The following is a 27,596-nucleotide window of genomic DNA, read 5'->3' on the forward strand; positions in this document are numbered from 1 at the left end:
ACTGAGGCCAGGAAGGAGTGGGCTGCTCCAAGAATTTGTTTTTCAGCCCCTCTCCTCAAGGCATCCCTTCCTTCCCAGCAGAGCAGTGCTGTGTCCTTGGGGACAGCAGATGGGATCCAAGTGGTGCTGCAGCAGCCAAGTGATGCCTGGAGGTGCCACCAGGACTGGCTGTCCTAGTGCAGGGAATTCCAGGTGCCCTGGGTATTGCTGTGGCAGGGCCATCCCCAGGGATGCAGCTCTCCAGAGAGCAGGGCTGGGATCTGCTGGGCTCATTAGGACAGAAAAGATTAAATAGAGCTGACAGGGAGCTTTAATTGGTGAGATGAAAACATGGCTGGCAGGGAGGGACCTTCCCCACAAAATAACAGGTGAGAGGTGAAAACAAACCATTTATTGATAACCTGGGAGAGGAGAAAACGGAGCATTTATTGATGGTCTGGGAAAGGTGAAAACAAAGCATTTCTTGTTAATCCAGGAAGGAACCCCTCAGCTTGCTCAGTCACTCCCTGTTGTCCTCTCACTTGGATAAGTTCACATCTTTCTGTGCAAAGTTTTGAGGGATTTGCCACCCCTTGTGAGGGTGGGCAGGCCCTGGCACAGGGTGCCCAGAGCAGCTGTGGCTGCCCCTGGATCCCTGGAAGTGCCCAAGGCCAGATGGATGGGGCTTGGAGCACCCTGGGATAGTGGAAGGTGTCCATGGCAGGGGTGGGATAGGATGAGCTTTAAGATCCCTTCCAACCCAGCCCATTCCACGATTTGATGATCCCAGAACTGCTGCAGCTATTCAGGAGCAGTGCAAGGAGCTGAGCTGTTCCCTAAAGCAGGAAAAGCTGTCAGGATTCTGTTCCCTGCAGAGCCCTCACCCCAGCTCAGGAGATCCCATCCCATCCCTGCTCCGTCCTGCCTCAGCACAGCCCTCTGGAGCCACCCTGTCTGTGTGACAGCTTCCAAAAATCCCTGCTTTCCATGCTCCCTGCACTTGCCAAAGCTGCCGAGTGTAATTAGTCCTTAGGTCTCAATTAAGCCCTCTGCCGTGGGTCCCACCCTGTTTCTGCTGTCGCTCCTCCCCCTCTGATGCAGTCTGGCTGTTTTCCTGGCAGGGATGCTGCCACAGCTCGGCATCTCTGGAAGCTGAGGCTCTGGGGACTGCTGGAATCTGGGTCTTGGGTACAACCACCCAGACACCAGATGGGTTGGGAGCAGCTGACGTGGCACAGGGGGTTTGTCTTCCTTCCTTCCTTCTTGCTTTTCCCAAGGATGCAGTGCTGGAGCAGCCCCTCTCACACAGGTGGGATCCAAATCTCCCTTCCCAAATTCCCCCTTCCCCGTTGCTCTGCTGTGCCAGCCCCTCCTCGTGCTGGCAGAACATAAAAATTCCAGTGCAGCCTTAAAAAATGATCCAAACCTTCAACTGACCAAGTCCAACTGCCAGCCTGGACATAAAGCAGCAGGGCTGGATAATTTCCATGAATTTATGGCCCACCTTGATGGGCATTTTAATGGGCCTTAGGTAGATCTGCAAGAGCCAGGCTCATAAGACAGGGAAATACACTGAATTACCTCTCTCTCTGGGCTACTTCTCAGGAATATTTCTGGCCTTGGGCAAATGTGAAAAGCCCAAGACTGAGACAAATTGCTCAACTCCCCGGGATTAAGAAAGGAATCATTATTTTGGACCATGTGGGTTGGGAGCCAATTAATATTAGTCTGTGGCTGTCTTTCCTCCTGAGCAAACCTCAGCTTGACTGAATGGAACAGAGAGCTGAAAAATCCTGTGCTGGTCCAGGGGCAAGAGCAGGAATAACTGGGTAGGCAGCAGAGGGAGAAATCCAGTCAGGAAACCACCAGTGCTTTTATTTGATGGATAACAAGAGGCATTCTGGTGCTGTTTCGCAGATATCTAAATATCTGTGTCTGCAGGGCTCTGTTTAACCTGCTCCTGACAGGACCTTTGTGTCCTGCACTCAAATGCACCAAAAAAAAAAAAAAAAAAAAGTCCTCGAGAGTCTTTCCAAAGAGTAGAAGCAGAAATCCAAATCCCAGGGGTGAATTCCCAAGGCTGCAATCCCAATATGTGGTTTTTTTGGTTCATTTCAAGTGTGCAGCAAGCCTTGAAGAGGGGAAAAAAATTATGACTAAGGACCCAAAAGGAAAATCCAAAACAACACAAAAAAAGGAAGAGGTGGGAAGATGATGGACAGTTACTGTGGAAAATGGAATTTCAAAATTATCCTTTCCCCTGTCCACCCATAGCCCTGTGCCTGGAAAGGGAAAGGAAGGAGAAGAGGAAGCAAAACTGTGACAGGAGGGAATCAGACCATGTAAGGAAAAGAACTGAATTTAACTGGCACATGCTCTAATCCTTAGTTTATTTCTGGTTAAAAATATAGCAATCCAGTGCAGTGTAATAAGAAATCTGCTGAAAAGGTAGCAGAGAAACAGCTAAAACAGAAGCAAAGCAAAGCTGAGTCCACGAGTCCGGGCTGGATCCAACAACTCTGGACGTGAATGTCGGGGAGGGCTTTTCCCTCCTTCCCCACCCCCAAAATCTCCTGGGAGGGTCTCACCCCCCTCGGGAGCTGCCACCCTCCTGCACCCTTCTCCTGCTGCAGCTGCAGGGGGGGATGAGGGTGGGATTTGGTCCCTGGCCCTGCCAAATCCCAAAGGAGCCGTGGGAGCTGCTGGTGGGGGAGCACCGAGGGGAGGGATGGGAGCTTTGGGAGCGCCACTGCCCAGGGCTGGAGCTGAGAGCACGCTGTGTCATCGGCACCAGGACAGCTCAGAACAGGGATACGCATCTTTAATGAGTATGCAGATTATCCGTGGGGACAGGGAGGGGACAAAAATCAAGGCAGGCATAGTACAAAGATGGTAGAAACGAACAAATTAAGTGACATAGAAAAAAAAAAAAGAAAGAAAATACATCCTTAGAGGCTGCCATTGCCAATGATGTTTGGTTTGATTTTCTTTTTTTTCTTTTTTTTTTTTTTTTTTTTTTTTTTTTTTTTTTTAATACAGGGACATGTTGGAAGCTGGAATATACATCCTGCATTACAAAGTGCAAAATACTACATGCTCAGAGCCCAAGCATGATGTCTGAAACAGTCCACAGCAAGATGTAAGAGACAAACCCACCACCCTCTCCCTACTCTCTGGGACATGCTCCAGGTGCTCCTCCCCAGGTGCCTTTGAGAAACAAGTTGGATTTTTGCTTGGTTTTGTTTTATTGTCATCCTCAGTGGATTGGAATTGAGCCCTCTGTCCCCTGTCCCTCCCCACCCTGCTCCCTGTGCACATTTTTTGGGATGGGCTGGATGCTCCTCACCAGCACAGCACCATCAGCCACTCGATCTGTGCTGCTGGAGGTGCCTCCAAGGGGGTTTTTGGGGGGATTTTTAGCCAGGAGAAATTGGCTGTGAATTAAAAGTAGCTCTGGGTGGTTTTCCTGCCTTGCCATGGGTGAGGAGCAGCCTGGGGAGGAGGACTGAAGGCAGGAGGGTGCTGGGGCTGCTGCTCACACCTCGTGTTCCCTATTTCCCCCTGCCCCGAGGAATTCTGCAAAAAGCCAATTTTTGTTTTAAAAACAAAGATCAGAACGGGGCCTGTTCTGCCATTTTCCCATCCAGACAGGGTTCATTCCTTCCCTGTGCTCCTTCTCTCCTCCTTCTCACAGCAGCATTCCTCCATTCCCAAAGGGTGAAAAGCCTGGTCCTGCTTTTCTTTCCCATTTATCATTAAAGCTGTTGTGGATTTCCCTGGGAAGCTCAGCCTGGAGCATCCCAGAACCCATCCCCACTCCACCCAAACTCTTCCCATGGTCCCCTTGTCTCATCTCCATTTTGGGGTTCATTGCTGTTGTTACAAAGACAATTTTTTTCTTTTGTTGGGGGGGTGAGGGGAAGGGAAGCGAGGTTTTTTTCTTTTGTTGGGATTCCTTCTCATCCTTCCCAGTGTTGGGGGGGCAGAGTGTTGATAGCATTTTGCCATGCCACACAGCATAGTGTTATACAAGCAAAGAATTTTGGCTAAAATCCAAAAAACATTACCCAGGAAAAAAGGCAAACTGTGAGTGAGACTCGATCATTTGTTGTTCTTCTGTGAAAAGACTTGGAAATTGTCAGAGGACAGTTCGAGTTATGATTTTTCCCTTTGTTTGTTTGTTTTTTGTTGTTGTTTGGTTCTGGTTTTTTGTTTTGTTTTTTTTGTTTTTTTTACCCCATTCATACATGTAACTGTTATTTTTGCAAACAAGACAGTCTTGAATTAGATGAAAAAGTTAATAAACAAAATGGCGACTCCAATATTTAGTAAGATCACCATGACTACCAGGATGGGAGCTGAACCCTGCAAGAGAAAGAGAAGGACAGGAGTTAGATGGATCCTTGGAATTCTGCAGGGATTCCAGGAGAACCTGGGGAGAATCTAGGAGAATCTGCTCTGGGGTGTCCAGGCAGCTCTGGGGATGAGCAGATCCCAACTGACACCTCCCAAAGTGCCCAGGAACCCTTGGAGGATTTTTGAAGCTGCCAGACAAACATTTGGCTGAACCCCCTGATGGATCATCCCATGCAACTCCCATAGGAATTCTGGCCTTAAAAACAGAACTAAAATTGTTTATTAGGTGGTCAATGAAAAGGAAAAAAACCCCAAAAAATCAGATTATATGGGATCTTAGAGTGGTTTGGGGATGGTTTGAAGTGTCCAGGACATTTCCCAATAAACACAGTTGTTTTCCAGATATCCTGGACATCAGGCCAGCACATGGGGGTCCATGTTCAGGCAACATTTTGGGAATGCTCTAATAACCTTTCCTGAATTTATATGGACCAAATGAAGCTCCTGGGAATCACCTGGAAGTATCCAAGACCAGGCTGGATGGGCTTGGAGCAACCTGGGACAGTGGAAGGTGTCCCTGCCATAGCAGGGGTGGGATGTGATGGGCTTTAAGGTCCCTTCCCACCCAAACCATGCCAGGATTCTGTGATTTCACTTGGAAAGCATTGCAGGAACCCCACTGCAGCTGCCCTGTGCGCACCCCCACCCCAGCTGGGCTGAACATCTCAGGAAAGGTTCAATCCCTTGGGGAGCATCCATTGCTTCCCCTGGAGCACGTCCTGGACAATCCTGTGGGATCCCACCAACATCAGGGCACTGCAGCCAGCCCTCCAAAACATCCTTCTGCAGGGCAGGTCAGGAAAACATCCCTGGCACCTCATCCACCCTGGCACCTCATCCCTGGTGCCGTGGTGTGAGCGTGGCTCGCACAGGGCGAGTGCTGCTGGCAGCAGGTGGGTGGTTGCTTTTTCTTGGATTTGCTGGGAACCTCAGCTATTCCTGCTGCATCCCAGGGCTGGGATGCTCCAAACGCTTTCCCCCAGGCTCCTGCCCCCTCCTGGCGCTCCCCACGTCGCTGGGATGGAGTGGGGACAGGGCTGGGCACCCCCTGGGAGCTTTCCCTGGGTGGCTCTGCGGAGCTGCTGGAAAAGGAACGGGAAGAAGCAGCTCCCAGCTGCCCGGGGATGGTTTCTGTTCCGAGCAGCCTGATTCAGCTGCCGTTTGGGAGTGGGTGGGAGCGAGGATGCTGGAGCCTGCTGGAAAGGCATATTTGTAGCTTAGCAACAGGGTCAAAGGCAGCCAAGCCAAGGCAGGGATTGCGGAGAGCAGCCAGGTACCCATCCAGGGCTGGCTGCTCCCGGCAAACCTCTCCTCCTGTGTCACGAAAAGCTTCCAAAGGCAGCAACCACCCCCTGCTCGCTGCTGCTTCCCTTCCCCAGCCCGGCCATGCCAAGCCCGGTCTTGCTGGCGCTGGGAGGGATTAGCTGCATTTCAGAAGATTATTGGGTTTTAGGGTTTTTGAGCTGCTGGTAATATAATAACAGATTGCAGGCGATTATCAGTGTCATTGTTTGCCTTGGCACGGCCCCGCCGAGGCACAGAATGAGCTCCTGCCCCGGCCCTGCAGCCAGGGAGGGTTCAGCCCCATCCCTGGGCTGCTCCATGGAGGAATTCCCTGCCAAAACAGCACAGCCAGTGCTGCCCCTGCTCCAATTCCCTGTTCCCCCACTATGGGATGCAGCTGAGGTCCAGCCCTTTGGGGAGGGAGTTCAGCCTTTACTGGTCACTTCTCCCAAGAAAGAGCAGCAGGACGAGAGGAATCAGCCTCCAGTTGTACCAGGGAGGTTCAGATTGGATATTTGGGAATAATTCTTCACCCAGGGCAGTGGTGGAGTCCCCATCCCCGGAGGGATGGGGATGTGGCACTTGGGGACATGGAGCAGTGCTGGAGGAATGGTGGGACTCAATTCCAGGGCATTTTCCAGGTAAATGATCGATGGTTCTGTGATTTACACACATGGCATCAAAGCTGTGCCCTCAGCTGGAAAACTGCTCACATCGGCACCCCTGGATCCCCGTGCACAAAGGCTCTGCTCAGGCTGGGCCTGTTTGCATCCTGCAGCCATGGGCAGGGCAGGGGCAGGAGAAAATCCTTCCTTTGCCACTGCAGGCACGGGATCTGCCCCATTTCCCATGCCAGGAACAGGATGGCCAGGCAGGGGTGGGAGATCTTCAAACCAACCAGCTCAAATCCAGCTCACAAATTCTGCCTTCTTTTTACAGCTCCCTCTTTTAACCCCCTCCTCCCTGTGCTGCTGTCCAGGTGGGAATGGCAGGGAATGGCAGCTGCTGCTGGATAAGCAGTTTTGCCCCCGCAAAGCTTTTGTTGTAGCTCCAATTATGGATCCTGTGGCACTTCTCAGTGCTTATGTCTGCCTGATTCCTGTCTCAGGAGGTCTTGCTGCCTTCCCCTCTGCTCAGGGGGAAGGTTTGCCCTTCTCCCCTCCCGTGGCAGGGGTGGCCTGGGAGATGTGACAGCACTGAGCATCATTCCTGCTCTGTGTCTGGGCAGGAGATGGATCAGTGCTGGAGCTGAGCTTTGAGAGAGAGGCTTTGCTGAGCCCAGCCTGGCTGCAGGACACTGAACTCCCTTTTGCTGCAGCAAAGAACCAGTGCTTTAAAACCAGTGGCTTTTAAACCCTTCCCACTGTGTTCCAACCTCCAACAGGAGCCTTTGAAAAGAGGAGACACAGCCCCTGATTTGCAGCTTTGCCTGTTGCTGTCACAGTTTGGTGGGGCCAAATTTCACTTTTTTTTACAATAATATCCCTGGAGTCCTTCACAGGAGAAGGAAAACATCTGCCAAGGATGGGAATCTACACCAATATCAGCTGGGCAAAAGGATCCTTCTCTATCAACAGGCTGGATCTCCACGGATTTTTAAGCTTTGCTTCCCAGCTTAAAGAACAGAAACTTAGACCTAAACCCATGGAAACACTAAAATAGGAATAAGCCATGGTTATGGCACAGGAGTAATAACAGTAATTGTAGCTGTAGAGTAATTCCTGCCCCTCTGCCTTGTTTGTTTTTATCCTGGAACTGTTGTGTAGCAACTCCAGAGTTTTTCTGGGAATACGACGGACAGCTGGTTTACAAATGCAATTGTGGCATAATTAATTTAAGCATTAGCAATCCATTATTATCTGTTATCACAGGGTACAAGCTCTGCCTCTCTGCCATGGAAACCAGAGTGCAGGTTACCTAGGAATCCCTCCGGGATCTATTAAGTGTAATTACTAAGGACTTGGATCAGCAAAAAAAAAAATAAAAATATAGATATGCACCATTTTCCAGCCTCAGCACTGCAGAAAGGGCTGCAAACTTAGCAGCTCGGTGACATTTGTGCTGAATTGTCACATCATTGCCAGGAACAGGCTCTGTGAAATGGTTAAGGAGCATTTAGCAAAGGAAACATCAGGGAGCCACTTGGCTTTCTCTAGCGGATTGCAGCAGCTCCCGTGGCTCCAGGAAGGGGCCCAGGAGATGCTAAAAGTGCTTGTGTGAGTGAAAGTGAGTTGGGTGGGATGGAAAAACCTCCTTCTAGGGAAAAAAAGGCTAAACAATGAGAGGTTATCCTCTTAGAGACCCTTTAGCCTCTTAAAGGACTCATTTGTTCACCCCTGGTTCAATCCTCACCTTCCAGGTGCTCAGTGTTTGTTTAGGTATTTTTGAAGCTCTCATTTTAGGATTTTTATTCTAAAACAGCAGTCAAAATTTGGTTCTAATACAGTCTAAAGCTGGTGTTTGGCTCCAAATTTTCCAAGCTAAGAGATGGAATTGGGCTCAACCCCCATAGCCAGTGACAGGAGCAGAGCCAAGAAGGTGCTCCCTGGTACATCAAAGGCCCCGGAGATGAAAAGGCTTTGAAAAGGACCCTGTCGAGTTGAACATCCCATTTCTCTCTGAAGATTATTTACCTCAGGTTGTCTGAACACGAAAGGGATCAGAGGAGGAACAGTTTGTGATTATTATTTGTCTTAAGAAGAGACAACCCCTGCAGCAATGCTCAGCCCTGCCTCATTCCAGAGCTGTGATGGCAACAGGACTCCTCTTCCTCCTTATTCCCATGAAATTATGGCTTCTGTTTGTCTGGGCATGCAGCTGCCAGCTGGGATTGAGGTGAATCTGGTTGGTTGAGATGAGAGGAATAAGGAAAACTCAGGGATGATTGTGTTGGGAGACCTGGGGATGGCTCCTGATGGAAAAAGAAATAAATGGGAAAAGCTGTAGCTGGGAGGCCACAGGGATAAATCACAGCGTTTAATCCCAGGGAGGTTAATGCCAAACAAGTCTCCAGGTTCCCAAATGGGAACACCTCCATGCACAGGGTGGGAGCTTCACACCCCTAACAGGCTGGGGTGGAGAAAACACCCAGGTTTTATTTCTAACTAATTTTATGACTTTTAGGGCTAAAGGTGCCTTAAAAAGGAAGGGAAATTCATCTCCACCTGGGATGAATCCCTTCGGGAATAACCTGGCTGCTCTGGCAAGGGTGTCGCCCTGTTCTTCTAAAGTTCTTCTAAGCCTTCTGAGGTTTACATTTTTGTAATGGAGTTTCTCACGTACTTTTCATGTAAATAATGATTGTTTTGCATTCCTTTAATTGATGGGCTGTTGGTTTGACCAGTGTGGTTGGAGAGGTAGCAATTTCATCCTCCAATCCATCGTCACTTTTGGAATTCCATAAATATCGAAGGCAGGAAATAAACGTGCCTTCTTTTGCCTTGGACATCTCAGCGTGTGAGTGTCGCTCATTTCGTGTGGGATTGCAACAGCACGGGGAGATCCAGCGGGGAGGTGCCGGTGCCGGGCTCCATCCCCGCTGCCGTGCCGGGGGAGGCTGTGCCCAGCCCCGTGCCCGCAGCCCCGGCTCCGGCAGCTCCCTGCAGATTGGCTGCGTGCTCCTGCCTTCCCCCAGCGACAGCGAAACCTGCCTGCAATATCTGCTGGCAAATCCGCCCCTCAGCCGCTCGCTGCCGGAGGAGGGAGGGAGGGAGTGAGGGAGAGGCTGCCGGGATCCCTCCCCGCCACCCCCGCAGGGGCACGGGGGGCTCTCGGAGATCCCTCAGCCGGGAGATGCCTTTAGATCCTCTGCTGCCTTTTTTTTCCCCAGGAATTTTTGCCTTTGGGCTGGGATTTTGCTCCGTGTGACGCTGCGGGGAACAGCCAGGGCTGGCTTTGGGCTGTTGCCCTCACGTCCCTGGGGTGCAGTGGTACAGGACACCGTGAAGGGCCGGGCCTCGAGCCCCCTCACACCCGGTGCTGAAGGGCCGGGCCTCGAGCCCCCTCACACCCCGGTGCTGAAGGACCGAGCCTGGAGTCCCCTCACACCCCCGGTGCTGAAGGACCGAGCCTGGAGTCCCCTCACACCCCCGGTGCTGAAGGACCGAGCCTCGAGCCCCCTCACACCCCGGTGCTGAAGGGCCTGGAGCCCCCTCACACCCCGGTGCTGAAGGGCCTGGAGCCCCTCTCACACCCCCGTGCTGAAGGACCGAGCCTCGAGTACCCTCACGGCCCCGCTGCTCCGTGCTCAAAGCGCTTCTCCTCCCTTCCAGAAGCGGCAGATGTGCAGCACCTACAGGGAACGAGATCTGCTCCCTTCTCTTCCTCCCCAGCCCTGCCACGGTCTGTGGTTTGTGGATAAAACGCTCGCTGGCGTTTCAGAAAGATCCTTTCCCTTCCCAGTCTCTCGACAATTCCTTTTTTCCTTTCCCGTTTTACTTCTTAAAGGCTCCTGTGAAGCATCCAGGCACCGGCTTTGTGCCTCATGGGCCTTTAAGGCCGGGAGGGATGGGGACATTCCCATAAATCCCTTAATCCCACAACACTGGCACTGGTCCTGGAACCTTGGCTCCCGTTTTCCTCTGCCCCGACACTGACAATTGCTCTGAGTTTGTCCTCTGGGTGCTGGGGTCAGTGCCCACTGAGGCACAGAGAGATCAGGTGGCCTTAAATGTCATTTTAAACCATTTCTGTGGCTCAGTGACCCCAAAACCCCCAAATCCTCTGAGAGCCAACACCAAGCAGTGCTGAATTTCATCGACATTACTGAGCCGTGGCCTCAAGAAATGACCTTTATGAGAGGATTTATCAATTCCTGGAGTGCAGCCCCAACAAAGGGGGGTGGTTCTGGGAGCTTCTTCTAAAGGACTGGGGAAAAGTGACAGAGGAGAACAAAGTTCCTACAGCTCCTACAGACTCCTCTGTGGAGTCTGCATTCCTGCCTGTGCAGCTTTGGAAAAGCTTGGATTCAAGGCCCCGTGGCTCCCAGCTTGTTTTTCAGACAGGAATCAGGAGCAGTGATTTTTTTGGGGTGTGTATTTGTGAGACCTGCACCCCCAGCCTGTTCCAGCACTGCCAGAGGTGTGCTGCCTCTGGAAGGTGGAGCTGCCACTCCAGCACAGAGCCAAGCCCTGGGCTCATGAATGGCTTGTGCAGAGCTGGTTTAGGGCAGATTATTTTTAAAACAAGCTAAGCTGTGAGGGTGACCTCGCTTCTGCTCAGGGATACCTCAGGTAGGGCAAAAATAGCCGTGCTCAGCTCCGAGCATCCTTCGGCTCATGGCAGCTCCTTTGTCTGGGAGCCCAGCTGGAGGGAGCTGGGAGCTGCCCTTGGAGCCCCTCCTTTTGAGGGAGCTGGCACTGCTGGCACCCAGGGGAGAGGCTGGAGCAGTGTGGGCTCTCACACACCTGCCCACAGCTGCCTTGCCCTGCCAGGCCCCAGGGAAGGGGGATTTTAGGCCAGTTTGGGGAATTGGGCTTTTGGGGGGATTGGGGAGCCTTGATTTGCTGTGGGGGGATGTGGAGCTGGAGCAGGATGCAGGGAGGTTTGCAGGATGGAGTGTGTGAGTGTCCTGTGCTGTGTAGGGAGGGATGTGGGGTCTGTGGGATGAATCCTTCCCCCTCAGCCTTCCCCTCCTCCTCCTTCTCCTCAGGGATTCACCACTCCCTGAAGTCTGAAATGCTTCTGATGGCAGGTGAGGTCACAGGTTTGGGCAGGAGGTTGGAGCACAGATCCTGCACCTCCCATTCCTCCCCTACACCTTCCCCTGCTCCTGTCCAGCCACCCCCTCTCTGCCAGGCCGCTGGAACAAAACCCTGCTAGCACCGTGCAATTCCTGCTAGAACAAATTGTTGCTGGCATTGTGGGTTATTTAAATCCACATATTATCTCTTCCTCTGTATTACATTAGCTTCCTCCCAAACCTTCGCCATCTGTTCCACCCTCGGTTATGAATGTGAGAAAACTGAACATGCTGCTCCGCAGCTCCAGCACTTCCAAAGTAGGATGTGCATCCTAATGGCTTTTCCATGCACTTCTCCACGCAGGCTGGGCCCTTGCTTAGTGGCCAGGACTCACTGGGAATGGCCAGGAATGTCTTGGTGGCAGTTTGCCTCCAGCCAAGTGGAGAGAGGTTTATTGTGACAGCTCGGAGGTGGGAGCACATCTGATGGGCTGGGTGGGGACACAGCCCAGGGCTGCTTGTGCCACTGATCTCCCCAAAATCATGTGGCTCTCAGCGAGGAGAAACAGTGGTTTCATCCCTCCTGAGGGCCCTGTGTCTCCCAGGTTGTGTTGTCAGAGGTGCTGGAACATCTGCGCATCCCACGGCCTTGCCAGGCTGTGTCTGTGCAATTACTGCTGCTGCTCTTCCCCTCTGGGAGCCTGTCAGGCTCCTAATGCTGCCTGTCATGTCTCCAGTGCTTCCCAGGCAGGCAAGGACAGCCTGCATGGCTCTGGTTTTCCAGGGCTGCAGGATGTGTCCTGTGGAGCCGCCGTGCTCAGCTCCCCCTCGGTGCTGGGTGGGAGCTGCTGAGCCTGAGCCCAGGGATGGGCAGGCAGAGAGCTCCAGGGCTGCTGGGGGGGATTTATCAGCAGATCCTGCCTTCCTGCATCCTGGGCTGTTCTGGGCAGGATTTACCCACAGCTCCAGCAGGGAAGCTGGGGCAGATCCATCCGTTCTGCATCCCAGGCTGCTCTGGGGGGGATTTATCACAGCTCCAGCAAGGAAGGTGGGGCAGATCCATCCTTCCTGCACCCCAGGCTGCTCCCTCCTCTCTCTGCACCTCGGCTCTGCTGGCAGGTCCTGAAGGAGCAGAAACACTGCAGCCATGGCAAATGTCACCACACCTCACACACCTCGATGACTCTCGCCTGAATTTTCAGCCTGACTGACAAATTCATTTCAGTTTCGTGACCAGGCACCATCCTGTGCTCCCCTGACAGGGAGATTTAGCTCCTTCCTGCTGAAATGTCACCTCCTGAGCGTGACAGGTTTTCCATTTCTCCTGGGTAGGTCTGGGGCATCCTCATGGGACAGCTCCAGCCCTGCCCTGTGTTTGGCACTGACTCAATAAGGGACAGTTTGGGGCACTGGTGGCTTCCCCAGTGCTCCCAGCAGACCCCATCACCTCTCCTGTCAATGCCAACCAGTGGGAACAACAAATGAGGAAACTTCTAATGGGAAATCCAGGAATCCTCAAAAAACAAGACTGCAAAAAACCTAAAACCCACCCAGCTCAGCCTTCTGAGGAGGTTCAGCTCTGTCCAGTTCCGGTCTGAGCTGGTGATGTCCAACCTCAGACCCTCCCTCCCCAGGCAGTTCATTACAGCCCTCACCTCATTAGCCATGGTTAATGGCTCACCCTCCTTGACTTTAGGCCCATTAATTCTGTTCGTGGAGAACAGATTATTCCCTTCCACTCTGCAGCAGCTTTTAAGATCACTCTGTCTTCTCTCCTGAACACCTTCCCAGCAGCCACTTCATGACCAAAGTGTCCTTATATCTCCCAAAATGAGGAGCCCAGGGTGGGGTGTCTCACAAGGAGATGTCCTGGAGCAGCAGGAAGCTCTGTGGCCATAACCATAACCCATGGAAACATCACCAATGCCTTGCCTGCTCCTGCAGCTTTCCCACCAAATTCCCAGCAATAATGGATTTTTATTGCTGGCCCAGGGCCTGGGCTGCAAAACTCCATCCTCCAGGGAATGCTCCCAGCACAGTCTGCAGGGAACTCACCACACCAATGTCCAGCAGAGTGGGAGAAGGGAGGAGAGGAGATCCAAGGCACAAATCCATGATAATTCACATTTTCTGAATTTCCCTCCCACCCTGCTCCACTCAGCCCCACAACAGCCCCAGGCTTTCAGGCCAGAATTGCACACCCAGTGCCCTCACTCACCGTACTGGATTTGAGCGCATCCCCACTGTCCTCTTCAGATTCTAGTGCAACAGGTAAAGATTTCTGTGGCGGGGAGAAGGTTAAGTCCCACCTCAGTAGCCGAGGTTCAGCTTTGTCCCCGAATCTCAGGTTTTCCAGTTTCTGCACCGTGGGCTCGGCAGAGGAAGCTGGCCTGAAATTCTCTTTGTTCTGGGACTTAGACCTCAGTCTCTGAACCCCGAAGCCCCGCTCTTCCCCGCGGTGCTCGTCAGCCACGCTCCTGCAGCCTCCCCCTTTGCTGTAGTGTCTTTTTTGGGTGTGAATCTCTTGCATATAAGAATCCATCCTCATGAGGGGCTTCATCTCCATCTCGTAATTGCTCATCTTCTCCTCATCCAGCTCAAGCAGCTTGGAGCTCCCTGAGCTGTGGTTGTGGGACCTGTGGTGGGAAGTCCATGAAACCGTGGCTGGGGAATCTGTCCACCTCTCTCTCGGCTTGTGGTTGGAGGCCGAATGTTTGTGTCCCCCGCTCCGACCTCTGTAGTCTTCGGGGCCAGCGGTGGAGCCCAGCTGCCCGCTGCGCATCGTCCCGCTCCTCCCGGCGCGGCTCCCGCCCACCTTCTCTTCGCTCCAGCTGTTGGGACGCAGGTAATCCCCACCACGCCCCTCCAGCAACATCTGGATCTCGCCGCCCCTCTCTTCGTCCACCGAGACCTGCCTGGAGAAGTGGGCGCTCTTGTTCCTGCAGGAGGGGCCGAGGGGCGGCGTGGAGCAGGGGCTGGCGGGGAAGCTCTGCAGCGGGCTGTCCTCGGGGGTCAGGTCGGACGGGGTGGTCCCTTTGCGGTACAGCTCGGGGCTCTCTTGCTGCAGGGGCGTCCCGGTGGAGAGGACCTCGATGTCATCGCTCGAGTTCTGCCGCTTCGGCCGCTGGCATTCGAGCCCTTCGGGGGCAGTCGTGGAGAGGAGAGAAGGGAGAGGGGAAGGCAACAGGATTATTTCTGGTGCGTGGGTGCCCCGAGGGTTTTTTGTGGCATGGAACGGGGAGCAGAGGGTTGGGTGGTGGGGAGCAGTGGGGTGGGATTGGGACAGCAGCTTTTGGTGTGACACCAAAGCTGCCCTGAGCCCCACCCTGCAGAACTATGACCAGTATGGGAATGGTTTTCCAACCCCAGAGGTGTGGAGAAGCCACCAGCAATGCAGAACTGCTGGGAAGAGGTTCTGATGGTTTTTTGGGATCCATCTGACCACATTTCCTATCAGTTCCCAGTCTGGAAGCATGGGAAGGGAAATCTGTGATGCGGCTGGTGGCACACCCTGTGCTCTGTGTTTGTGTGTGCTGGATGACTGGGACCACTCCGGGTGTGCTGGGTGTCACTGGGATCACCCTGGGTGCCACTGGGATCACCCTGAGTGCCACTGGGATCACGCCTGTCCTGGATGGGAACCACCTCAGTTTTCATCTGCCAGGTGCAGGAGGGAAACGGCCACATCTGAGCAGGTGTGCAAGAAAAACTCCACAAACCTCACATCCTGCCCCACACAGCCCAGCAGGACATGGGGATTTCCCTGCTCAGCCCCAGGATGGGATGGAAGCACAGGGCTGGTTGTTCAGGGCCACCTGAGGCCAGCACCCCCCATCCTCCTCATCCCACTGGAGGCTCCTCATTCCTTCAGCTCATAGACTTCCCAGGCAGGGTCACCCTGGGGATGGGCACCTCAGGAGGGGCTGAATGTGTTCTGCTGCTGGAGGAACACTGAACAAAAACCTCCAACGTGTTCATCACTGATGAAACACCAAACGATTTCAAGTGAGCTAATAGTGGTTAATTCTCTTTTTCCCCTCTCCAGTCATTCCCAGCTAAAGCCATGCTAAATTAGGTGAATAATTTGATAAATATATTAAGTGCCTAATGCCCCTGAAATGCATCTAATTGTGATTGCTATGGTGAGACAAGAAATGAGTCTTGAAAAGGGAGAGCTCAATTTTCCTGCCATCATTTAAAAATGAACACTTGGCAGTGCCTGCTCAGGTCTCTCCACTTCTGCTGAGCAATTTTCTCTCTTGAATCTTTTTGGGGAGATTCTGGGATGTGCCTTCACCCCTGCCAGGGTTGGGATACACACAGGGAATTCTGGAGTCCCCATCAGAGCGGGAGGGAAATAGTGAAATTGCTTGGAAATCTACCCAAGCAATTTATGGGAAATGGTCTCCTAATGACTCGAGTTTTTGGGATGATACTCGCATAGTCCCGCCTTCATTTTTCCCCTGTTTGTATGTGGGAGACTGAATCTCCCGGAGTTTATCCAGAGCCCCTGAAAAAGCCTAGTATTGGTGCGAAATTGCTGAGAAGGACAAAGGTGGAGCTCACCCCTCTGTTTTCCTGCAGAATATCTGTCTCTGGGATAAAGGACAAGATTTTTTGGGTCTATTTTCCAGTCATTCCTGACCCAGCCACCTTCCAAGATCCCAAATGGGACGCTGAGGCACAGAGGGAATAAAGGATTTTATGTGAGAAAACTGGAAAGCCACCTGTGGGAATGGGCTCACCCAAGGTTTTGGGCTTTATCTTCTCCAGTTCAGGGATTTTGCTGGAATTCCAGGGATTTGGAAGCTTCCCACCATCTCCAAGGCCTCCAGAGCTGATGTCCAGCCCCACAACCAGCCACAGCCTGGCTGCACCCACTGCTGCTGTTCCCAGAGCCCCAGAGAGGGGACAAGAAGCCCCAGAGATGCTCCCCACAGCCACACCAGGGAGATGGCATTGAATCCCCCTCACCCCAAACCTTCCCCAGCCCCAATCCAGAGGGCTCTGCTTTTCCTGGGTTAATCCCTAAGGTCTGGGGCTGTGGGAGGAGCAGGACTGGGGGTGCTGGGGCACAGCTGGGGCACAGCTGGGGCAGTGCTGCCCCCCAGCCCCGCAGCCTGCAGGGATGGAGGCGTCTCCTTGCGCAGGAACTCCGCCGATGCACTGGGGCCCTTTCGGCACCCGAGGATGTGCAACAATTATCCGGAGCTAAAATTAGCCCTGGGGCACGTGATGTTCCTGGAAGAAGGGTTGTGAGAGCGAAGGAGGATGCAGAGCACCAAATGTGGATTTCCAGCGGGATGGAGGCAGCCGAGCCCGGCCTCTGAGGCTTCAAAGCCAAGACTGAGGACCCACAATTGGGATTTGGGAGCCTCTGGCTCTGTGTGTTGCTCTCTCTGATCGGGGGGATTCGGTTCTGCAGCACCACCCAAGCCTGGGTGATCCTGCTGTGTGCAGGAATTGGGGTTTTGGGCACCTGGAGATGCCCATGGCTGATGGGCATGGGAACCATGGGTGAGAGGGCAGGATACAAAAAAGGGATAGTTTTTTTACCTTCCAGGAGCTGCAGTTGCCATGGGGTGCCCAAGGCTGATGCTCAGGTGGGCACAGACCCCTCTGTGGTGTCCCACAGCACCCACAGACCCCTCTGAGGGGGCACCCAGCACTCCTGGCACTCGCTGTGCCAGGTGGGTGGTACCCACACCCACCTCCCTGCCAGGAACACATCCAGCACCCAGCATCCCATGGAAAGGGAGCACAGCCAGCACCCAGGGGGTGGGTGGCACTCAGCAGCCACCACAGCATGCCGTGGGTGGCACTGGGGACCTGCAGCACCCTGCAAGGGAGCACAGCCAGCACCCAGGGTCCTGAACGAGGAGGGAACGTCCAGAACCAACAATTCTGAATGTGGGGGGCACATCCACCTCCCAAAATCCTGTACAAGGGTGACAAATCCAGCACCCCAATTCTGAACAAGGGGAGCACATCTAGCACCAACAATTCTGAATATGGGGGGCACATCCACCTCCCAAAATCCTGTACAAGGGTGACAAATCCAATGCCCACAATCCTGTAATAGGGGGGCACATCCAGCACTCACAATCCTGTGGAAGGGAGGCACATCCAGCATCCACAATCCTGTGGAAGGGAGGCACATCCAGCCCCCACAATTCTGAATATGAGGGGCACATCCAGCACCCGTAATCCTGTGGCAGGGGGCACATCCAGCACTCAAAATTTTGAATAATGGGGGCACACCCAGCACTCACGATCCTGAGCACGGTGGGCACGCAGAGCCCCTGCAATGCCGGCAGGGTGGTGGCAGCTCCCACCCGGCTGTCCCCAGCCTGAGGTGCTGGCTCTGTAGGTGACACAGCCACTCGCACCCATCACCGGCCCGAGCGGCTCCGCGGGCGCTGCCAGCCCACGCGGCACATCTGGGACGCTGTGTTTGTTTTTTAATGCGCTCTAAGTGGAACCGCCTTCCTTCCCTGCCCTCCCCTCCCGTGGCTCACACAACCCCCCAGACAGAGCTCCAACCACACAAACCCCAGCACGAGTGAAGCGCCACGGCCCCGTCCAGGAGCTAGTAAAAAATGTATTACCTAAAAATATCTTTCCAAGAGGTGATTTAAACCAGCAAAGTCTCCTGGCAGGAGGAAATGGAGATGAGGAACATCTCAGGGCTGGAGAAGCCCCTGGGAGCACGCAGAGAAAGCTCAGATCTGCCGTGTTCAGATTGGGGCCGGGCAGCAGCAGGGATGGGCGGGTTTGGAGCGGGCTGAGCCTCCTCCCGCAGCCGGGAGATGCAGGGGATGCAGGGGATGCTCGGACCGGCCCTGCCTGGGGATGTGCCCCGGCTCAGGCTGCTGCAGCCCCAAAGCTGAGCCATGGCATGTCCCCGGCCGCCCCCGCAGCTCGGTGAGGCGAGCACCGGGCCGGGCTGGGCCAGCAGAGCCCATGGTCCCTTGTCCCCGAGCTCGGGAGCAGCCCTGAGTCACCGCAGCAGCCCCTGGAGCAATTAAAGCGAGTGAGTAATCCTCGCTGAGCTGGGAGGGGGAGAACAATGACAGCCGCCTCCCGAGGAGGGCTCGGGGCTGGGAAACTTCTCAATAAACCCAGGCACATATTAATTATGATGTTAATTATTGCTGAGGGGACTTGGAGCGTCCCACTCCCAGTCGGCTGCAGACCCCAGCCCGACCCCGGCTCGGCTTTGGCTCCGTCCTCCCCGAGCCTTTGGTGAGGAAAAATGTGAATAAATCAACAAGGAATGGTGAAAAGGAAGGAAGGAAGGAAGGAAGGAAGGAAGGAAGGAAGGAAGGAAGGAAGGAAGGAAGGAAGGAAGGAAGGAAGGAAGGAAGGAAGGAAGGAAGGAAGGAAGGAAGGAAGGAAGGAAGGAAGGAAGGAAGGAAGGAAGGAAGGAAGGAAGGAAGGAAGGAAGGAAGGAAGGAAGGAAGGAAGGAAGGAAGGAAGGAAGGAAGGAAGGAAGGAAGGAAGGAAGGAAGGAAGGAAGGAAGGAAGGAAGGAAGGAAGGAAGGAAGGAAGGAAGGAAGGAAGGAAGGAAGGAAGGAAAGAAGGAAGGAAAGAAGGAAAGAAGGAAAGAAATAAGGAAGGATCAAATGTGGATTTTCCCAGTGACTGATTTGCATGGCCAAGGGAAGGGTCAGGTCCCACTGGGTCCAACCTTTCCAAAGCAATCAGGAACTGCACAAGCCATGGGTGTAAAGTCAGTGATGACCTCTGGGATCATCTGTGTTTGCATCCAGAGCCCTTGTTGGGCTCTTTCTTTGCAACCACCAAGGGCTATGAACTAAAAACTTGGGAGGAAAGAGGAAATACCAGGAAAAAAGCCCTGAACAAGGTGGAACTGCTGGATATTGACAGCCCTGCCCTAAATCTCCCAAAACCTGGTGTTCCATGGAGCTTCTCCCCTCCAGGAGCTCCGGTGGGGATGGGGAGCTGCAGGCACAGGCTGAGCCTCCAGCCAGGGCAGTTTGGGGGTTTGGGGTGTGTGCGGGGCTGCGAGGGCAGGGCCTGGCAGGGACTGACCGTTCTCCCTGTGCTGGAAGGAAGGTGAGAACTCTTTGGCAGTGATCCTGGCGATCCGCGCTTCCTCCTGCGCTTTCTGCGCCGCCGTCACGGCCGCCTCCGCCTTGGCCCTGGAGTGAGAGGTCCTGCAAGGCAACAGAGACACCAGCACCCCGTTAGGCAGCTCCTCCCTGCCACGGGAAACCCCACATGTCCCCCACAGATTCCTCCAAAACCCTTTGGCTGTAAGGGAGGAGCTGCCAGCAGAGCTTGGGGCTGGCTGGGGAATGGGGGATTTTCCAACACCTTCACGAGCTGCTCCTCAGCCTGGAAATCACCCAGCAAATTCAGATTTGTTCCCCCAGGGCCCCTCCATCCCATTTCCCACCCCGTCCCAGCAGCCTCTCCGTGCATCTCCCACGAGCCTCCAGGGTTGAATTTAAAGCTGGTTTGGTTGTTTTTTTAACCAAACCCGTTTTTTGGGGGATTAAAAAAAAAACCAAACATTTCCACGCCCACCCCCACGTTTTGCGTAAAATGCTGGATGTAAATAAATACTGGGAGCAGAGGTAGGAGCGGGGGGCTTGGCTCTGGAGCCGCCTCCACCATCCCTTCACACATTTTGATCAGGGCACTTTTTCCCTCTGGATCAACAACTGTCCCCTGCACTTGCTGATGATTCCCCAGAGGCTTTTTTTGGCTGGCATTTCATCCCATCACTCAGGATTTACAGCTTCTCTGAGAGCATCCTCCGGAGGTTGCTTTTCCCCCTCTTCCCCTAATCCGAGCTATCCAGGCACTTTCAAAAATTCCTGCTCCCACCCCGGTGCAGGCAGGGTTATAAATAACTCCACTGATTTCTTTTCCCTCCAAAATCAGGCCCTCCATCTCCTTTAATCATTTTTTTTCTGCCTCTCTCTGAATTCCCTCTAATTTCTCGACATCTGCGTGGAGAGGGAGTGCCATTTCTGACAGGCTCCTAAAAATGGAAAACAGGGCCAGGAATGTGCCTGCTTTGGTTGGAAGGGCTGGGGAACAGGGTGTGAGTGTGGCTGTGCTGTCACCTGTGTTTGCTCCTGACACTTCTCAGGTCTCTTTGCTCTAATAAATCCTTTATTCCCAGCCACTGGCTGCTTTGGAGTAGCCCTGGAAGTGAATCCAAGTTGTTTTCCAGAGTTACTGGAGGTGGTGGAGGGGCTGTGGTGATGCTGCTGCAGGTCCTGAGGGTACTCTGTGATTAATGCACCCAAATATTTGGTTTAAATGGGTTTTTACCCAGTGCTCTCCCTGCCCAGCACTCAGGTGGGGTCAGAGGAGGGGACAAAGGTGTCACAGCCCATTCCCTGTCAGGTATCCCAGCCCTGCTCTTTTAGGAGGAGCAGGGATGCCCCAAGGAGGAGCTGCAGCAAATTGCTGGGAGGGGAGGTCCAGATTGCTCCCGCTTTTCATGGAATAATGGAATGCTTTGGGTTGGAAAATACTTTAAAATCCATCTCATTCCAAGCCCTGGACAGGGGCAGGGACAGCTTCCACTAGTCCAGGTTATTCCAACCTGGCCTTGGACACTGCCAGGGATCCAGGGGCAGCCACACCTTCTCTGGGCACCTGTGCCAGGGCCTCACCACCCTCACAGATCTTGGGAATTTTTTCTCAATATCCCATCTAAATCCAGCCTTTTTCAGCTTCAAGCCATTCCCCCTTGTCCTGTCCCTCCATGCCCTGTCACAGTCCCTCTCCAGGTCTCTTTCCAGCCACATTTTTGGCACCAGCATGCTCTGTGAGAAACACTGGGACATCAAACCTGTGCATTAAACCATCAGAGCCACCAGGAGGTTAAAATTCAGATTCTGCCTCTCTGAGCTCTTTAAACTTCTGGCATCTTCCAGGGGAGCTTCTCAGGGACGTGGATTTGAATCTCCTCCATCCATTTATCCCCTGGCCTGGAGCTGCCCGGGCTGGGGCTGTCCCTGCCTCTCAGCAGCACTTTCCCAGGTCCCTGCTGGCCCAGCTGAGGATTAACAGCGTCTGTGAGTGCCTGGCCCGTGCTCAGCAGCCAGGATTACACTCTGCTGCTCCCTGGAGAGGCGCCTGGAGCTGCTCAGCCCTCTCTGCCTGCCAGGGAAGGGGGCTGGAGCAGCAGCCTGTGCCCTTCCAGGGGCTGGGGCACACGGGGGTGGTGGCAGAGCAGAAGGAGCCCACAGGGAGCCACCACCCTGGGCTGGGCTTCTGGGATGACTCTTTTCCTCCCTGTGGCACTCAGCACCCCCTTGATGGAATCATGGGATCATTGATTCCATGGAGAATGAGCTCCAGGATCACCAAATCCAGCCTGTGCCTGATCACCACCTTGTCCCCAGCCCAGAGCACCGAGTGCCACCTCCAGGAATTCCTGGGACACCTCCAGGGATGGGCACTCCAACCCTCCCTGGGCAGTTCCAGTGCCTGGCCACCCCTTCCAGGAAGAAATTCCTGCTGATGTGCAACCTAAATGGATTAAAATCACCACCCCTAGGGGTTGGATGCTTTTCCATGCCTGGAAAACTCCTGAGAATTCTGGATCTGCTCATCCCCATGGACTCCCAGGATAAACCAAGAAAGTGCAGGGAACTTAAAAAATGAAAACTTGGAGATTTGGCTCAGAAAAGGTTAAAAATCAATCACATCAATGAAGGGATGATTCTAATACACTCAGGGAGGGATGGAAAACACTGGATTCCCTGGAGCAGAGGGACACACTGGATTCCCCAGAGTGCTGCTGATTAATTGTTTGTAAAGCTCCCTGAGACGCTGGCAGGAGTGAAAAGCAGAATTATGGAGATCCATACATTGCATAATAAAATCCATAAGTATTCCCAAATAAATGCCAGTAATCCAGTTAGTGCTCGCATGACTTTGTCACATCCTAAATTTACCAGCTGTCTCCTTTCTCCACGCCTGCTGCTCGTGGCGTGTGCTAAATCTTAATTCCCACTTAATTGCCTGGAGTTTATTTCCCTGGAAAAGTGGGGTTTTTTTCCTCCCTGACACATGGACAGGGCCTGATCTCACTCTCTGCTCCTCCTTCCCTAAGTGCTGCCATAAATTTTTTTCCGGGATGGAGACGCCAAGCTGGAGACCACGGTGAAAATAAGGCTGGGGCTTTCCCCATAAAACAGAATTATGGGATGGTTTGGGTTGGAAGGGACCTTAAAGATCATCCTGTTCCTGTGGGCTCATGAGGGGATGGAGGGAAGAGTGATGCAAGAGGAGCTGTTTAATTCCTCCCACCTCTGAGCATCCCCAGCCTCCTCCTCCAGCTGGGATGAATCCAGGAGCCTGGGATAGTGGAAGGTGTCCCTGCCCGTGGTGGGGGGGGAATGGGATGGGCTTTAAACTCCTTCCAACCAAACCATTCCATGGTTCCAGGATTTTACTGCGCTTCACCGTCCAAGCTGAGCTGGGGGAGGATGTTCAGGCCAAGACTGGGATTGGGAAGAGACAAATGGGGGGAAGACCAGGATGGTTTGTGGCTTTTGAGCCCCCATTTTGGGTCTGAGGGCAAAGAGTCCCTGCTGGGGCTGGCCTGGAATATTTTATTTATTAATTTTTTGCCAAGCTGACTCACTCTTCTCCGAGGATGAGCGGCAAGTGGTCAAACTGGCAAGGGGAGCTGGCAGGAGGCAGGGAAAAATCCCAACCAACCAGATTCCCAAAAATCTTTGCAGATCTCCTGTGATTTGGCCAGAGCTGAGAAGGGAAGGGATAATACCTGGGCCTGCTTCCTAATGCCAAGTTTATCAGCTCCAGCTAATCTATAAGAAGCTGGAATCAACTGATTTGCAAGGAAGAACTTGGCTTTTTAGGAATTCCAACAGTGACTCCAGGCTGGCTTGGAGTGAGCAAGAGTGGATCCAAGGGTTCTGCTGCAAAGCCACTGCTGGGGGCTGGTTTAGCCAAAAAAGGGTGAACTCCCAGCAAAACCCTCATGGATTCAGGAAGGAAAGAGGCAAAATTCAAACCAGGTGAGGCTTTAGAGGTGTTTTGGTTCCAGGAACGCTTTGGCAGGAGAACAAGTGGGACAAAGTGCTTTAAAACTAGGCTGGAAATTAGAGCAAGTTTGCAGAAGCCCAGAAAGGTTTCAGAGCTGGGAATGTGACACCTAGAATTGCCAGGATGGCACCTGGAGCCACAAGAAACTTGGATCATTGGTTAGTCCTTCTCCATTCACTGTTTGAATCCATCCAGGGGAGGGATTTGCTCCCTTTATTCCTATTTTTCCAGTGTTTTTGTACAGAAAATACATTCCAATAAAAACCAGGCAGCAGACACTGAGCAAACTCATGCTTGGGGTCAAAGGGAGCTCTGTGCTGAACACAGAGAGAAATCCACATTATTGGGAATGTTAAAAAGCATCCTATGGGTAAGATTTCTGGGAAAGGTCTGTTTCCCAAAATCCACATGGCAGCTCTGGCTGCTCTTTTCCAAGCAAACTTCTCACTTCCCTGATCCCAAAGCCTGGCTGAGGGAAGGATGAAATTCCTGCTCTACTGCTGGGATCCTGTGCAGGGATGGAGATGCTCAGCCCTCCTTCTCCCCACACCCAGAGCTCTCCCATTATCCCAGCTCCAACAGGAGCACCATGAGGCTGCAACAAGTCCCAAACCCTTTCCACCCCACGAAAGGACCCCGTGGTTCCTATTTTCATGGAAAACCTGGAAATTGGCACATTTCCCACAGGTTTCTCTGGGAGTGGTGAGGATGGAGTTAAGCTGGCAGTGAGCTCATCCCTAATGAACAGCCGCAAGTTTTCCTAAGGGGCCAGGTTGGCTCCATCTGATCCACTTTGTCTCCAGGTCAATACTTCATCAGGCAGCTTTGGGGCTGTTTTTTTTCCTCTTTAAATGCATCTTTATCTTCCTATAGGAGGGAATGTTTTCTCTCCCTCCATTACGGAGCTTCATGTATTTTTCAAACAGCAAAATTCAATTAAAACACACGCCAGCTGCAAGGAAATACTTCAGGAAAAATTCAGAGAGAGCATTTGCAGGGCATTTGAGACTCTCTCATCCAAACCCCGGGGTCAGGAAAGCCTTGGGATGCACCTTGTCCTGGGGAGGGATGGCTGGATGAAGGAGAAAAAAGAGATTTTCTGGAAAACCCAGGCTGGCATGAGGCTGGGAAGGGATGGCTGGATGAGGTGAGGAAAAGGAGATTTTCAGTGCAGTCTCCCCAGCGGGAATCCCTCGGCTGTGTGGGCTCCACGGGGTTGTTTTCCAGTCCCTGGGGCACAGCAGGATCCAGCCCTGATTGCATCCAGCGAGGAACACAAAGCACCGGTCCCCGGGGGATGGATGCCGGCCCCGAGCCCTGGGGACGCTGCTGCGGCTCTGCCGAGGATATGGGATCGCTCGGGGATGGGGCAGGACAGGCGAGCCCAGCTCCCAAACCCTGCGATCGATCGCTGCAACAGCCCCGGGAGGCTCTGCCTGCTCCGGGCAGCCAGGAGGGGAGGCTTGGCTGGGCTTCGTGCTCTCCTAGATGGGACAAATTGGGACTGAATTATTAATAACCACTGCAGACTGTCTGGTTTCCACCTCTGCGGGAGCCTCTCTGATTTAGGGCACAGCTGCAGTGCCCATCCTGCCTCTCTTTGCCATGCCAGGGGCTCCTCCGGGCACCGCATCCCGCATCCATCCCCCGAGGGCCGGGATGAGCGCAGCCCGGAGCCAGCCTCTGTCTAGACACGGCCCCGAGGGAACGGGGAGATGGCAGCAATTAACAACCTGTTTGTTATTTTCCCTATCTGGCGTTTATTACCCCGATCAAAACCCGCTCCTAATTCCAGCTTGGCTCTTCCCACAGCTCTCGCGGCTTCCCTGTTATTGCAGCAGGCTCTCCGGGAGTGATTTGTGCAGGCAGCAGCACCGCGCTGGTCCTCAGGGGGTGCAATATTAGACACACCAATTAGCTGGCTGTGGAGAAATTCCCATTTACCTGCTCAGCGCAGGCATTTTTCCCAGCCTGCTCCCTCCGTCTGCTTTTCCCTCTGTTTCCCCCACTCCTCCCCCTCCCCAACCATGGCTGGAATTCTTAATTAAGGGGAAAAAAGCTGCTTAATGTGACCTCTGACATGACGTAATGCAGCCCCGAACGTCTGCTCGGGCTCTTTGCAGCCAGACACGGAGCAGGTGCTGTGCATAGCAAAGAGAGAGGCAGCCTTGGCAGCTCCAGATGGAGATTTTGGGATGGAAGCATGGATGGATCACCCCTGGGCTCTGAGGAGGAGCAGGAAAGCTCCCAGCAGCAGCAGCAGGGAAGGCTGGGAGAGGCTGGGATGGATGGAATGGTGATGGCACGCTCTGAAAAAATGGCTCTGGATGTCACATCTCAAGAGAATTAAGGAAAAATAAACACTCAAACTCTTTAATCCTGGGAAAAAAAATCCCTCAATGTGTTTCTTGCTGCCCAAGAAAGCAAATTAGAGAAAAGCACAGAAAATGTTGTGGTCAAGAGGCCAAATCCGAGTTTCCCTATAGTTTTACAGCAGGAAATGTCACTTTAGAGGGGGAAATCATTCCCAAGGCAGCTGAGAGAGCTCGTGGGGCATGGAATGCTCCAGGTCTCCCAAATTCATGGGGATGGAGCTGGAGCCAGGTCCTGTTTAGCTCACTGCTCCAGGCACCTGAGCCAGAGCCTTCCCCACCTTTATATTTTTGGAGTTACAAATGGGGAGTGAATTCACCGAGGGATCTTTTGCCATTGTACACTGAAATTTCATTTTTTAATCTGAGTAAGGGGGAAAAAAGTATCCCAGGCTGTGTCCTGGTGTCCTGTGCCTTGTCTTGGAGGGGCCAGAAGGAGTTTTGCTGGAGAACCGAATTCACAACATGGAAAGGTGCAAAGTCTCAGTAACTGGGGGGACAGGGATGGGCCATGTCCCCAAAATTCAGGGAGAAACAGCTGAAACCACATCCCTGAGCTGGGTCATTCCCAGAGGAGAAAGATGAGAACATCAAATGCCAGGATTGCCTCCAGCTCACCTTATTCCCGCCATCCCCAAAAGGATTTATTTATTTTATCTCTGTTTTTGCTAAGCAAAAAATGCCAAGAAAATCCAAATCCATCGACCTTAAAAGGCTGGGCCAGGTGGAGCTGGTACCCAGAGGCACATCTGGCACCAGGATGCTCCCAGCATCTCCCTGGCTAAGGAACACATGGAATAAGCAGGGCCAGGCAGATTCCTGCATTTCCCTTCCTTTTAACTTTGTGCCCCCAGCAAGGACAGAGCTGATGGGCTTTGCAGGGAGATGATGCCCTGGGTGTTATCTACAGCTGGCCAGAAAATCAACATCTGGAGAGGGAGCCTCATCCCTGGCCATCTGTCACTTGGAGTGGAGCTCTGCAGGAGGCAGGTGAGTGAAAACACCAGGATTGCCCTTGGGAAAGGGTGGCTTTGGGGCCACTGCACCCCCCGAGGTCTGGCCTCTCTCCAGCCTGGTCACTTTGCCTTCCTGGGGCACAAATCACCCAATTCCCCTCACCTGCCCAGCCCTGGTGGGTTCAGGCTGGAGGGAGAGGGGCTGGAGGTGCCCCCAGGGCTCTGTCACCCCTTTGTGGGGCAAGTGGTGGCCCCAGCCCTGATGACTGTGGGGAGAAGAAGAATAAATCCTCCCCTTTGCCACAGCAACGAGCACCTCCTGCCTGCCTCAAACTTCAGAGCCCACCCAGCACGAGCCCTTTCCCTCATCCCAGCTGCCTGCATGGGGCTTTAAGCCCCAAAATCAGCTGCACCCCCCAAAAATCTCACTTTTCCTACCCCCACCCCGAGGAATTGGGACTTCCTTAGTCACAGCTCTGAAGGGATAATCAGTCAGATCCATGGGATAAATCCCCCTGGGATTTTCAGGGGGGAAATTTGCTTAGCAGGGTCTACAGTCAAATCCTTTAATTTCCTGGATTAGGAAGTCAGGACAGCATGCCATTTGTCCTGTGGGGAGGAGGTGACAGAAACCTCATTGCTTGGGGCTTTTCAAACTTGAATAAGAGAGAGGAGAGCCTGGAATAGCCCAGCCCATTCCCTGTGCTGCCCCAGCATCCCAAACTTGGGGGAAGGAAAACCAGCAAGGAAAACCAGAAAGGAAAATAATAATTTGGCTCAGCTCTGTGTTTTCCTCCCGATATTAATTTTGCCTCTCCCTGGGGAGGAAAGGGTGTGGGGAAGGAC

General features: G+C 53.3%; 1 protein-coding gene across 1 annotated transcript in view; it reads right to left on the reverse strand.

Moving 5' to 3' along the window:
- Window positions 1-2,968: 2,968 nt before the first annotated feature.
- Window positions 2,969-27,596, reverse strand: part of JPH3 (junctophilin 3) — a 45,338-nt gene continuing 20,710 nt past the window's right edge. Inside the window, exons 3-5 of the mRNA XM_030956336.1 lie at window positions 19,415-19,539; window positions 13,578-14,497; window positions 2,969-4,344 (exon numbers count right to left, since the gene is read on the reverse strand). Coding sequence (XP_030812196.1) covers window positions 4,264-4,344; window positions 13,578-14,497; window positions 19,415-19,539 — 1,126 coding nt within the window. The 3' untranslated portion in view covers window positions 2,969-4,263. The remainder of the gene's footprint in view (window positions 4,345-13,577; window positions 14,498-19,414; window positions 19,540-27,596) is intronic.

Source organism: Camarhynchus parvulus, chromosome 11 (genome assembly GCF_901933205.1).
Source record: "Camarhynchus parvulus chromosome 11, STF_HiC, whole genome shotgun sequence".
NCBI lineage: Eukaryota > Metazoa > Chordata > Aves > Passeriformes > Thraupidae > Camarhynchus > Camarhynchus parvulus.